Below are 12,501 nucleotides of genomic sequence, written 5' to 3'. Positions count from 1 at the left end.
GACAGTAGGACGCAGAGATTGGACTGGGTGATGATATAAAAATTGGGTAGAAGGGTATCTGGGGACAGAGAATTAGTAAAATTAGTAAAACAGTATCTACAGTGCCAAAAAAAGGAACGTGATGGGAATTACCAGTTCAATTACTCTTGCAACATGGGAGGTGAGAATCAAGGGATTCATGCTTTCTGGGCATTTTGGATGCAGGTGTTGCAATTTGAGACCATCTAGATGGTAAGCTTTTCTTCTTTTTTGATATTCACAGGGTCCAGCTAGCATGATGGCATACTTGATTATTTCAGGGTTTTTCCTTACACGTTTAAGGAGACCAATTGGCAAGATGACTATTATAGAACAAAAATATGAAGGGGAATACAGATACGTCAACTCACGGCTTATTACAAACAGGTATAGATTTACTACATGACAAGATAAAGTGACAAAGTAATCCTGTGGTATAAATTAAAGCTGGATGGTAAAACATATTTGGGAAGTCTGATGTTGTCAGTTCTGAGTGAATTGTTGACATCTTTATGCAGATCATTATTTAATAAATTCATAGTTGCATTATTATCCTAATGCAAAAGACAAACTGTAGCTGGGGTATAATAAGCTTATGTTCCACTGTTGTGAAACAGAAGCCTATCTGTAACAAAATGAAGTTGCATTCTTTGTGGGTTTGTTGTTTTTTGTGTTTGTTTTTTTAGTGAAGAAATTGCTTTTTATAATGGAAACTTGAGAGAAAAACAGACTATTCACAAAACGTTCCGTAAACTGGTAAGACTTCTTTTATGTCTTAAAACATTTGAAGCGAAACTTCTAATTTTATCATGGTGATTCTTAACATATATTAACATGAATTGAATTATAGTGGCTTGGTGTTTATGCTGCTACAGTCATTAGATTTATAAATAAAATAGTAGGCTATAAGCAGAACACAAATTTCTCATAGAATAGTCTTTCTTTTGCTGCATAGCTCCTTTTCACCCACAACTACTATTCTCTCACTGCTTAGTTTCATGTGTAGGTTGTTTTGAGGGCAAGTCTTTACCAGCAGGGACACTTGTGCAGTGTTTGTCAAAGTTAAGGTATGTTGAGGTATCTGTAACTTATGGAAAAATAACTTTGTTTGGAATCAAATGTCTGTAAAACAATAAAAGATGGTAAAACAGCTACTGATACACTTTCTCTTTTTTTTTTCTGTAACTTACCAGGTGGAACACTTGCATAATTTTATCCTGTTCCGGTTCTCTATGGGTTTCATTGATACTATCATTGCCAAATGTAAGTGTTTGTCCAGTGCTCATGGGTTGCTATAAATAACAAAGTGCTTAACTTTTTACATGAGAATTCTCTTTTTTTTTTTTTTTTTATTGCTTCAGTTAATATGTAGCTTAGTATTTACTCTTAAACTGCAGATCTTGCCACTGTGGTTGGTTACCTGGTTGTTAGTCGTCCATTTTTGAACCTGGCTGATCCTCGTCATCAGAATAGTACTCATGCAGAACTTTTGGAGGTAAATAGAACAGAATTAATACAGTTTCCTGAATTTAATTTTTTTTTAGTCCACATAAAGAAACTTTCTTCTACTCTAGGATTACTACCAAAGTGGGAGAATGTTACTGAGAATGTCTCAAGCTTTGGGCAGAATAGTCCTAGCAGGCCGTGAAATGACAAGACTGGCTGGGTAAGCTTAATAGTAGTTGTGTAAGGTTAACTTTATGAAAAATTATGTTGTTGCTGTTTCTCATCTAATTTTAAGAAACTGATCGTAGAATTAAAATAAGCTTATGTGCTTATTCGTTGCAGCGCCCTGAAAAACTAGAAATTAAAAACATTTTGTGCTGAAAAATATATCTGAAGACATGCTAATTATGTTGCTAGTAATTTCATATCTGAATAGTAGCTGCATACAGTTTGAATGTTTGATAGAAAAGACATTGTCAAATACTAATAATTCAATTACGTATTGATTTTTTTTTTCCAAACTTTTTTACATCTTAAAAGGAAAAGTTACCAAATACTTGGCTATTACACGGAAAGGTTCTTGTAGATATTGTGAATACTGGACAACCTCAGTGCAACTCTAAAATGTAAACATTTTGTTTCTGTGCTGGGTTGAATAACCATCATTTTGACAGTTTTAATAGAGTACTCTTTAGAGCTTCTGTGGATTTCTAAAACTTCGAAACATTAATTACTTACAGGTTTTTTTGGTTTTATTTTTTTTTAGTTTCACAGCCCGAATTACAGAATTAATGCAGGTCCTGAAGGACTTGAATAGTGGCAAATACCAGCGTACTATGGTATCACAAGACAAAGGTAGATGTGATGTAATTGTGATAGGTACATCTCTGTGTAGTGTTCCAGTCTCTAATACTTTTTTCTTAAATTAAGATGCAGATAAAAAGCAAGCTCTGCCTTTGATACCTGGATCTGGAGAAATTATCAACACTGATAACCTTATCAAGTATGTTTACAAAGTTTTCACAACTTCAATATTTTTAATGTAGTCTGGCTTCTAAGTTTTTCCCTCTACCACTATTAATAGGGGGTTTAATAGGTGTTATTACAATATGCAATTCCTGTTGTACTATAGTTCATTTACAAATAATTCCACCTCACTCCATTCAGCATTTCTATTCTGTAAGTCAATCCTCATCCTCCCATGTTAGCAGAGGACATAGTATGCTGTCTAGACTTAGCCTTTTTGGTAACATTTTCTGCTGTCCTTTGCAATATGACTTCCCAGAAGGTTTTTTTAACACTTTGTTGAATTTCTTCTTAGAAATGCATTGGCTGCAGATTTTATTCCATGATATTTCATTTCATATTTTATTATAATTCATGTGTAAAAATCAGGGGCAAGTCTGTATTCAGTTTCAGAGTATTTGCTTGTATTTTTGTATGCTTGGACATTGATGTACTCAAGTAGCAATCAATTCCTCAGTTCTTTGCAGTCTGAGGAACATAGTATTGACATGGTACTACTACTTAAAGGCTTAAAGTAAAACCAGTTAAGAGATTAAATAGCCTCAGTCTGATCAATGTGGAAAGCAGGTGGTGGAAGAGAAAGGGGGAGGAAGACGGAGAGGAGAGAGGAGGTGATAGAGCTATTTTTATTATTAAAAAACAAAAGAAAAGCAAGGGGAGGTGAGCAGAGGGGGTCATTCATTGAGTATCCTGGAACTAATGGGATGCACTTCCACTAGCAGATTTAAGTGCATCTTTAAATATAGGTTTACATCCACAAGATCCTTTGGAGACCAGAGGCTTAGAAGAATACAAAAAATACAGAAAACAAATATCGGAAGGGAGGAAAAAATCTTCAGATGTTTGTTAAACACTAAGGTACCTCTTTCGGTTCAAGAACTTCCTTTGCTGTTTATTTAATAGTTGGGAACTAGGACAGTGGACTGAATGAAGTACTGCTGAAGTCTTGACCTGTTCCTTAAATCTCCGAGTAAGCATGCAGTATTAGCTGATTTTAAGCAGCTGCTCTTTTTTTTTTTTTTAATGTTGCAATACAAATAGGTTCGATCACGTTCCGTTGGTGACACCTAATGGAGATGTTTTGATTCAAGACCTTAACTTTGAGGTAAGATTTTGATATCATAGAAAATTATATTTGTATAAAATTAAGTGAAGATGTTGATTTCAGAGGTAACCTGATTTGGAGAGGTGCTTATATGGTATGCTTAAATCTGAACAAAATTAATCATCTCGTTAGTTTAAAAAACAGGCAATAAGTTATTTAAAAAAAAAAGTTCTTATTACAAATGTGTTTTCTTGCAGCTGCAGTTGGTGTTGAACTCGTTGGGGGGGTGGAAAAACTATTGGTGGAAATCAGTCATTGTAATGTCGTACTGTGTACAAGCCTACAAGGATACCAGCTTGTCTTACTGTTTGTAGAATCTTTCAACGACAGTTTCTCGCTGCCCTTTTAATGTGCTGGCTTTGCATTTTTAGGTTCGATCTGGTGCAAATGTACTAATTTGTGGGCCGAATGGGTGTGGGAAGAGCTCACTTTTTCGTGTTCTTGGTGAGGTAAGGGAACTTTTTAAAAATAAATGAGGATAATCCGAAGCACTGTTGTAAATGGACTTTTTTGGTCAAGTTTCAACTCTTTCTTTTTGCAGTTGTGGCCTTTGTTTGGTGGGCGTTTAACAAAACCTGTAAGAGGAAAGTTGTTCTATGTTCCCCAGGTGAGGCATAGTACTTTAATTGACAATAGTGTTCTTTTTCTTCTTACTTTGGCTGTGTTTAGAAATATTTGACATACCTTTTTTTTTCTAACTGTGTCTCCAGAGACCATATATGACTCTTGGAACGCTCAGAGATCAAGTTATCTATCCAGATACTTTAGAAGATCAGAGAAGGAAAGGTATTTCTGACCAGGTAATGATAATTAGTTCATCACCCCTTTGTTTTGCTTAAGATGAGTAATGCTTCAGATTTAGAAATACTGAAACTGCTGTTTAAAACACTGCATTGAGTTTGTTTTTAATATTAATCAGGGTTGGTAGTATACATATAATAGCATAACCCTTTATAATCTTTTTTCAGTCATTTCTTTAAGTTCACTTCATCTCCATTTCTAATTCCTGTTTCAATAAAAGGTGCTGAAGGAATACTTGGATAATGTCCAGCTCGGGCAAATCTTGGAACGTGAAGGAGGCTGGGATAGTGTTCAGGATTGGATGGATGTACTCAGCGGGGGAGAAAAACAGAGAATGGCAGTATGTCTCAAAAGCATAAATACTTTAAAAGAAAATACAGGACATAGGTTGAAAATGTAATCTGAGTTGTAAGTGATTTTTGTTTACTAGATATTGATGTTTTAGTTAGAAGAAACCCACAAAATGGTGAAATACCTGAATACTGAGGAAACAACCTATAATATGATTTATTGTATTCAAAATTTAATTGTAAATGTTGGCCTTTTGACAACACCTTACACTTTAGTTATATAAGCAGAAGTTCTAAAAATTGTTTTTCGAAAAAAACGTAAAGACAATACATAGCTCTCGGATTTTCAGGCTTCAGTGGGTGCCAACTTAAAAGAAATCCCCTCTCCATAGTAAACTTTTGGACACAGTTTAACTTTTAACACTGCATTATTGGTTGTAGCTCTGTATCCACAGTAGCTTTTTGCTTTGCATTGCAGATGGCAAGGTTATTTTATCATAAGCCCCAGTTTGCAATTCTGGATGAGTGCACCAGTGCTGTTAGTGTTGATGTAGAAGGCTACATTTACAGCCACTGCCGGAAGGTAAGCTCTTTGGTTTGGGGATTATTTCTCTGTATGTTCAGAGGAAACTTATACAGAGGTCACTCTTCCTTATGCCTAATGCAGATTAAAAATAAAAAAAAAAAATAAAAAGCTTAAAGGGCATGCAAGGACCCTTTATGCACAGTAGAATTCAATAATTCGTTTTTAATCTTAGGATACTTTAGATGTACATGTGGCCTCTGTATATCACAGGACTCTTACTAACTGCTAAGTAACCTTACTTTTCCAGATAAACTCTTAGAATGTCAAGTGAAAATAAAATTATCTAAAATTTTATACTTTCTTGTTATTCAAGACATTTCTTTTGGCCGGGGCAACAGGAGTGAAAGGCTGGAAATTAATATTTCCATCTGTTCTGAGATATGGGAAGTCGAGCACTCTTAAGAAAATATTTTGACATGAAATGTAGTTTTCTTTTTCCTTTCCCTCTTAAATTCACTGTTTCAGATTCTACGTAGTGCCATGTGAAATATCAACAAGATTCTATTTGACACCCCTAACCTGGGAAAGAATGGGCTTGAAATAACATTAATTAATGAGTAGTAGTATTCTCAGAATGGTACTGGAGCAAAACAGTGCAACCACTGAAATATGTGCTTGAAACTTGGAAGTGGGAACTTAAGGAGCCTTCTGTAGTAGTAAATTGACAGTAGCTGAAGACTCTGCTGAAGAGTGGATGTTATTTCTTGAACTAATTTTATCACATTAATATCAATACCCTGACAATTTTCCAAGTCTGTCTCGCATATACTTGTTATTCTGTTAACTTGAATGTTCATTTGTTCATTTTGTTTTAGAGTTACTGTTGCCAAGTGGCTAATGCTTACTACTGAAAAATAGAATTCATGGTTAAGCTGTCCTTGCTGAAAGAAAAAATGTTACCCTGTTTTATTATCAGAGTAGTTTTGTCCTTTAATTGGTGCTACTGTTAGGGATCCAAAATTAACTGAGTTACAAGGAAGCAAAGGAAGATTATTCACCTTTAAATTGTTTCTTTTAAGTTTATAATTCATTAATAGCTTTTGTGGCTTTGGTTTTTTTGCTGTTAGACTACTTTCAATTGCTACGTTTATTGTTTCACCTGTCTTCTACCTTACCTGCTTTGCTCAATTAATTCTACATTTTGCCATATTACTAGGAGCAAAAAAAATGGTGAAATCAGTTAAAGATTAATCCCTCCTGCTTCTTTTTTTCCTACAAAATCTTATATTAAGGCTACATATATATACTGTTAATAATAGTCAGGAAGTTTGTGTTCATGACTTTAAGCTCTTCAGCTGCTATCTTGCTGAAAAATAAATAACACCTAACCCAGGAGAAAATAACTGCTTTATTGTGTGTTTTTCTTCATGCAGGTTGGCATCACTCTCTTCACTGTCTCCCACAGAAAATCACTCTGGAAACATCATGATGTATGTAGCCTTTGCTTTTTGCTAAGAGTATCTGTAGGTGGTAGGGGTTTTATTGTTATACTTTCTATTAAATTGACTTTACAATTCAAGGTGTTGCCACTTTACATCCTAGTAGGTTATGTTCTGGTTTTTTTAAAAAGGTTTTACTTTCATAATCCAGTTGCACTATTTGAAATATTCTCACACTTCTAGTTACAAAGGGAAAAATAACCAAAAATCCTTAAATGTGTCTGTAAAAGTAGCCTCAAAAATATGAAAGGCTTGCTAGATACCAAAGTCTTCAATCTTAGCCTCAAAAAAGCCCTTGAACCAGAATCAAGTCTTTGCTTTCAAGATAGCTAATATATCTATGCATTTAAAAAACTTTAATCTTTAATATATGGACTTCTTTTCTCCCAAACTAAGATTTCACTATCGTTATTACTTTTTATGCAGGCAGATTGTATGTGTGGGAAAGTACTGAATTAATACACCAGGATGAATTTGTACCTTAAGTATATTGTCACAAAACCCAAGATAGTGGTGTTAAGTCTAGGTGTGACTCCTACCAGACTGATGGATGATATGAAAGAAACCCAAAGCAATCGGTTTAACTTTTTTCCAGAGCCTACTGAATGTCATGAACTGTGAGGTGGGAGAAGCTTACCCTCTGGCTAGCTGAGTTTAAGATTTTGCATTAAAACTACTTTAAAATGTAATTTATTTAGGCCTTTATAGACCTGGTGATATTTAGGTTGTTGATAATGTATGTTTTTGTTTCAGTTTTACTTGCATATGGATGGCAGAGGAAACTACGAGTTCAAGAAAATAACTGAAGACACAGTTGAATTTGGATCTTAAAGTTCATGAACTGAACTGCTAGAGACTGATGATTACAGGAAGTGTGTAGGATGGCAGACATTGTACAAGAAAACTGCTCAGCTTGTTTTATAAACAAATTAACTAGGATAACCCAAAACAAGCTGTTAAGCATTTACTATTATGTAGGATATTGCTAATTGTGTATATGTTGGTTTAATTATTGATATGTACTAAGAATGTCCTTATTCTTGTGGTTTAAAAACCTGCCTAAATTAAATTGGGCTTAAATCACTGTAACCTGATTCATCCTGGGATGCAAACCATTTGAAATCAGCTGATTTGACTTTTGTAGACCTTCTTTCCCTTCAGTGAAAAGCCCTGTTAAAATTAGGGTTGCTACCTCTCTTGTTCCTGCAAAGCAGTCTTGGATTTTTGCTCTGTTCTATGCATATTTCTGAGTTATCCCACATGGAGCAGGACGTTATCCCATCTTCAGATCTGTGCCCAGCTAAATGAAAGAGCCTTTTCCTTGACCAAACCTTGTGATGTAGCCAATACACCCTTGCTGATAAAGAATGGACTGAACATAAAAGACAAAACTAATTCCTTCTGGTAAAAAAATTAAGCTTGTTCTTTGCTGAGTTTTGGATTCTCTTTTAACATCAGTCTCTCCATGCAATTTTCTGCTGCTCAGCAATCCTGTTCTTTCCCAGTTTAGCAAGAGTTTCATCCATCCTCCACCTCAGCTGCCCTTTTTCTGTCAGAGAAATACCATGGTAATGAAGAGTTGAGGGGAGATTGAAGGAGGAAAGGACTAACAAAAGGCGGGGGGGTGTAGAAAAAATATGTTCCTTGTATGAAACACTTGTGCGTGTTTTCAGCTTTGAAGGAATGAGTGGTTCCCACAAGAGGAAACGGAGAAAATAATGTGGGTCCAATCATTCTTCTCTTGAAATCAGCAGGGGTTAGAATGGACTCAAAAATGCTAATCTGTGAAGTAGCAGACTGTCATCTGTCCTGTTCTGTTCGGTCCTGTAATATAGCAGTTGCTTTCTCCAAGTTTGTCCTTTTCTTCCTCTTCACAAAATTAGATCTTGTGGGTTTAGCTGCCCTTCAGATCTGAGCTTGAAAGTGAGCGATAATGGTATTTCCTCTTTGGCCTTCTAGGCTGTGAAAGCCTAAAATGATACTTTCATCCTTCACATTTATTCTCTTATTTGTCATGAGGTTTCTTGATTTCTGATACAAATTATTCACCAGTGATTCTTGCTGTTGCCTAAGGATCGTTAGTCCTTGTCGGTTTTCTTGTTCCAGCTGCCAAATCCCCTTGAAGAAACCAAACTTGTTGAACAGTTTACTGTAACCATTTTTTCCATGCAAATGATTACTGTCATTGCTCAGTGACTTTGAGAAACATAAATGCAGCAAGGTGATTTTTGTGATCAGGGAAAAGAGGAAGGTATAACTGAAACTGAATTGCAGTTTAGGCTTTAAAACAAAAATATACAATACCTGTTGTACATTGAAGGTCTCGTAGTTTTTTAGTGTTCCATATAAGATATAGTATAGGAATGCACTACATGAAGGCATGCATAAAACATGCAATAAATCTGTTCTCTGTGCATCTTTTATCAAGGGTTTAGATTAAAAACAAACCCAACTTTTTATAAAATGTGTATGTACTTGGATGCACTGCTGTCTGTTAATTTTTACCCAGTTTGATTAGTCATCTTCTTTCATGTTGAAATTGCTACCTGTTAATATTTTCCCTTTTATCATAGTTCTTGCCCATACCTGTCAGTACCACTGTTCTTTCATAGTACTCAAATGCAAATGGCTATCCTGGTATAAGAATCCACTGACCACAGTATATTCATAGTATAATGCATCAATGAAAATCAGAAAGCCTTTCTGAAGTGTAGTGCATTCAAGAGAATGAGGTACCAGAATAAATTTTTGTGCTTGGTCCACAAGAAGGCAAATACGTATCTCCATTTTACTAATCTTTTTTTCCTGTTCATTCAGATTCTCACATCAGCCATAACATAGCAGGTAGCAGCATGCCGTATGTGAGGTGGTAGTCTTTTTTTTAATTGTAACTGTGAAAATAGGGATGCCAGGTAGTTTGTTGTGTGGGGGTTTTTTTTGTTTGGGGTTTGTTGGTGGTTTGGGTGGGTTTTTTTGGTGAACGTTCTCAGCACAAATGCAACTTCTCTTGGAAGGGATGTTTTAGTAGCCTTTAAAGACAAAGAAAAAAATTTCTGAAATGAGAAGGTTGCTCTTACCTTTGTGACTAGGGCAGACTTTGCAGTGAAGTAGTGAACTTGGGATACTTCAATGTATTTTTAACGCTGACAAGCAAAACCACACACAGCATACTTAGATAGCACCCCAGCAGCCAATCCCAAGGTTCTCTACAATTAAAAGGTTAATAACAGAATTTTGTATAAACTCAGATTTATTTTAAAAACTAAAAACAACAAAAACATTAAAAATCCAACTCCATAACCAAGGAGGAATAGGTTTGCCTTTAGATGCCATGAAGTTTTTTAAAACTGAGTATGCTAGTGTCTCCTTAGGGCCAGGACTTGGTGTTTCTAAATATACTGGAAGAAAAGGAAAGAAAAATACTCTTCTATGCTTGATTGTAAGCGAGGCTTATCAAGAAAGTATAAAAAGAATGTAGTTTCAAAATTATATTCTTAAAAGGCCTTACATTAAAGTATTTTGAGATAGACTTGGTCTATTGAAAGATGGTTTAAAAATCTAATTAAAATGATCCAAGTTCCATTTCTGTTGCAGAATTGCACTGTGATACTGTATTTTAGCTGTTACATCTTTTTAATAGCACAAGTTGGAAGTTTGTAAATTGGAATTCTGAGCTATCTTGGTAAGACAAAGTACTGATGAATATTTTCAGTCTCAAACTGTTGGTGCTTTGAAGATGGTACTGGTAATAGTCAGATGGCTGCATTTCAGCAGTGGTGGGAAACATTCCTGTATGTAAATACTGTAAAGTGTTTTGAAGGGGGAAATGGCGCTATATAAATGTAAGACATTAAGTGCCTCTGAAATAATAATAAATCTAAAGATAAAATATATCTGAGCTTTTTGTTTCTTGATGATGTGATTATGAATTTTGTAACAATACAGTGAATACTCCACAAATCCCAAGTTGCTAAACGAGCCAATTGACTTGTGTTCAGTTTATAAAGTCTCTAGTACTGTGTGAAATTCACCCTGGAATCAGACAAATGATGCCATTCAGTTCTAGGCTTAACAAAAGACATAAGCTCACTACTTGAAAATATGTACTTAGAGCCGTTGGATTATAGGTGCCTTAATCTGTTTTAAGTGGGCGCTGATTCTGACCTCCCCTTTGTCCACAGGCCTCGTTATTTCCTTTCTATTGATTGTACAAGGGTGTGGGGCCTGCATAAGGTTAACATTATCAATACTTATTTTGAGTGCTCATTAATCTTTGTACTTTGAGGAAAAATAGGATAATCACTCTCCACCTTGATTGTATTTGTGATTTTTTAAATGGTTTTCCTTTGTTGTGGTAGATATACCAGCTATCGGGATACTTGAAACTTAGTAGTGTAAGAGTGAAACTAAGATATGCTTGAATGAACTGATTTTAAGGGTCTTTTCTTGTGACCAGTGTTTTCTAATGCTAATTAGTACTAATTTTTTTCTTCTTTTAGGTTAGTTGTGTACACAAGTGTATTGTGTAGCATTCTTAAAGGGTAAAGCTCCCTTTGAAAGGAAATTCCTCAACCAAGTATCAATGTCATCCAACTTAGCTGATGAGCTGGAGAGGAAAAAAAAAAAAAGGAACTTCTGTGTTGGGGATGGGATGTTAAATACTTAGTATTCAGAGTAGTGTGAAGTCCTGTTAGCTGTTAGCTGTTCAAGTCTGGGCTCTCAGCTACCCAGTTCATTCCAAATGCTTGGTTTGTATGCCTCAACACTTCAATTCTTCTTTATGTAGAGGGAGAACATCAGTTCCTGGAACAGTAGAACTGAAACCATGGAGCACCAAATTCAAACTCCTTTCTGAGAATCAATCCACCGTCATTTGAGGATGTTCAGTAACCTTGGTCCAGTATTTCCAAAAGTTTACTAAAGTTCTAGACAGCTGTCACCTCAGAGAAAATTAAGCTTTCTTGACGAAGACTATGTTTGGGAGGCGATGGTGCTTTCTACAGGACTAGTACGAGACTGGAATAAGCTGCAAGGTGAACAGAACATCACTGTGAACCTTGTCACCTTCCATCCCAAGTGCAAAGCATGCTTCACGGCTTAATGGATGTATTTTCTTACAAAAAACCACCACAGCAGGAAGTGTGCACAAAAATCCAACCTACCTCTGACCCTTGTAATTCTTCTGGGAAAAGCTGGCAGTTTACGCTGCATCCTAGCCAGTACACGTGTTGCAGGGATGTTTCTTGCCCAGATGTATCACAAATAGTGTGGAGTAGCCACACCTGACTGGACAGCCCAAATACAAGATTACTTTAGCACCATTTGAAAGTGACTTGTATTATAAGAAAATTCTGGATGTATTGCCACTTTCTTAGCTCTGTACTGTACTAGTGAGAAACAAGGCAGCATGGAGTGCTACTGTGACGGTTACTTGACAGGATTTTAATTAAATCACATCTAGTATTGACAAATGACTTGCGCTTCTGCAGAATAGGGGATTCGATCTTCATGTTTCTTAAATCTACAAGGAAGAAATACCCTGTGGCTTAGGACTGGAGAGAAAGAGCTAATTTAGTGATTCTTCCACAGGATTCTGCTCTCTGTACACTCGACAGGTACCAGTGCGTCACCTAATCCTTGGTGTTCTGAACTGGTCTAAAAATGTGAAAAAAAAAAACCCCAAACATTAAGATGGCCTGCTATCAAGATAGGACTTCAAAATCCATTGTTAAAACTTTATATGTAGTTGTTATATATAAGAGATGTCCATAGAAACATCCATGATAACTA

General features: G+C 35.7%; 1 protein-coding gene across 4 annotated transcripts in view; it reads left to right on the top strand.

Moving 5' to 3' along the window:
• Nucleotides 1-10,604, top strand: part of ABCD3 (ATP binding cassette subfamily D member 3) — a 32,812-nt gene extending 22,208 nt beyond the window's left edge. For all 4 annotated transcript variants that reach the window (XM_040610001.1, XM_040610004.1, XM_040610002.1 and 1 more), the window contains exons 9-23: nucleotides 263-405; nucleotides 705-774; nucleotides 1,212-1,281; nucleotides 1,416-1,513; nucleotides 1,593-1,684; nucleotides 2,231-2,319; nucleotides 2,395-2,467; nucleotides 3,532-3,595; nucleotides 3,967-4,044; nucleotides 4,137-4,202; nucleotides 4,306-4,395; nucleotides 4,617-4,736; nucleotides 5,165-5,269; nucleotides 6,646-6,702; nucleotides 7,465-10,604. In XM_040610001.1, the coding sequence (XP_040465935.1) occupies nucleotides 263-405; nucleotides 705-774; nucleotides 1,212-1,281; nucleotides 1,416-1,513; nucleotides 1,593-1,684; nucleotides 2,231-2,319; nucleotides 2,395-2,467; nucleotides 3,532-3,595; nucleotides 3,967-4,044; nucleotides 4,137-4,202; nucleotides 4,306-4,395; nucleotides 4,617-4,736; nucleotides 5,165-5,269; nucleotides 6,646-6,702; nucleotides 7,465-7,542 (1,293 nt within the window). In that variant the 3' untranslated portion in view covers nucleotides 7,543-10,604. The remainder of the gene's footprint in view (nucleotides 1-262; nucleotides 406-704; nucleotides 775-1,211; nucleotides 1,282-1,415; nucleotides 1,514-1,592; nucleotides 1,685-2,230; nucleotides 2,320-2,394; nucleotides 2,468-3,531; nucleotides 3,596-3,966; nucleotides 4,045-4,136; nucleotides 4,203-4,305; nucleotides 4,396-4,616; nucleotides 4,737-5,164; nucleotides 5,270-6,645; nucleotides 6,703-7,464) is intronic.
• The last annotated feature ends 1,897 nt before the right edge of the window (nucleotides 10,605-12,501 follow it).

The sequence above is a fragment of the Falco naumanni genome, chromosome 11 (genome assembly GCF_017639655.2).
Source record: "Falco naumanni isolate bFalNau1 chromosome 11, bFalNau1.pat, whole genome shotgun sequence".
Taxonomy (NCBI): domain Eukaryota; kingdom Metazoa; phylum Chordata; class Aves; order Falconiformes; family Falconidae; genus Falco; species Falco naumanni.
The sequence above is the reverse complement of the archived record's forward strand: the minus strand, read 5'-3'. Positions and strand labels throughout refer to the sequence as shown.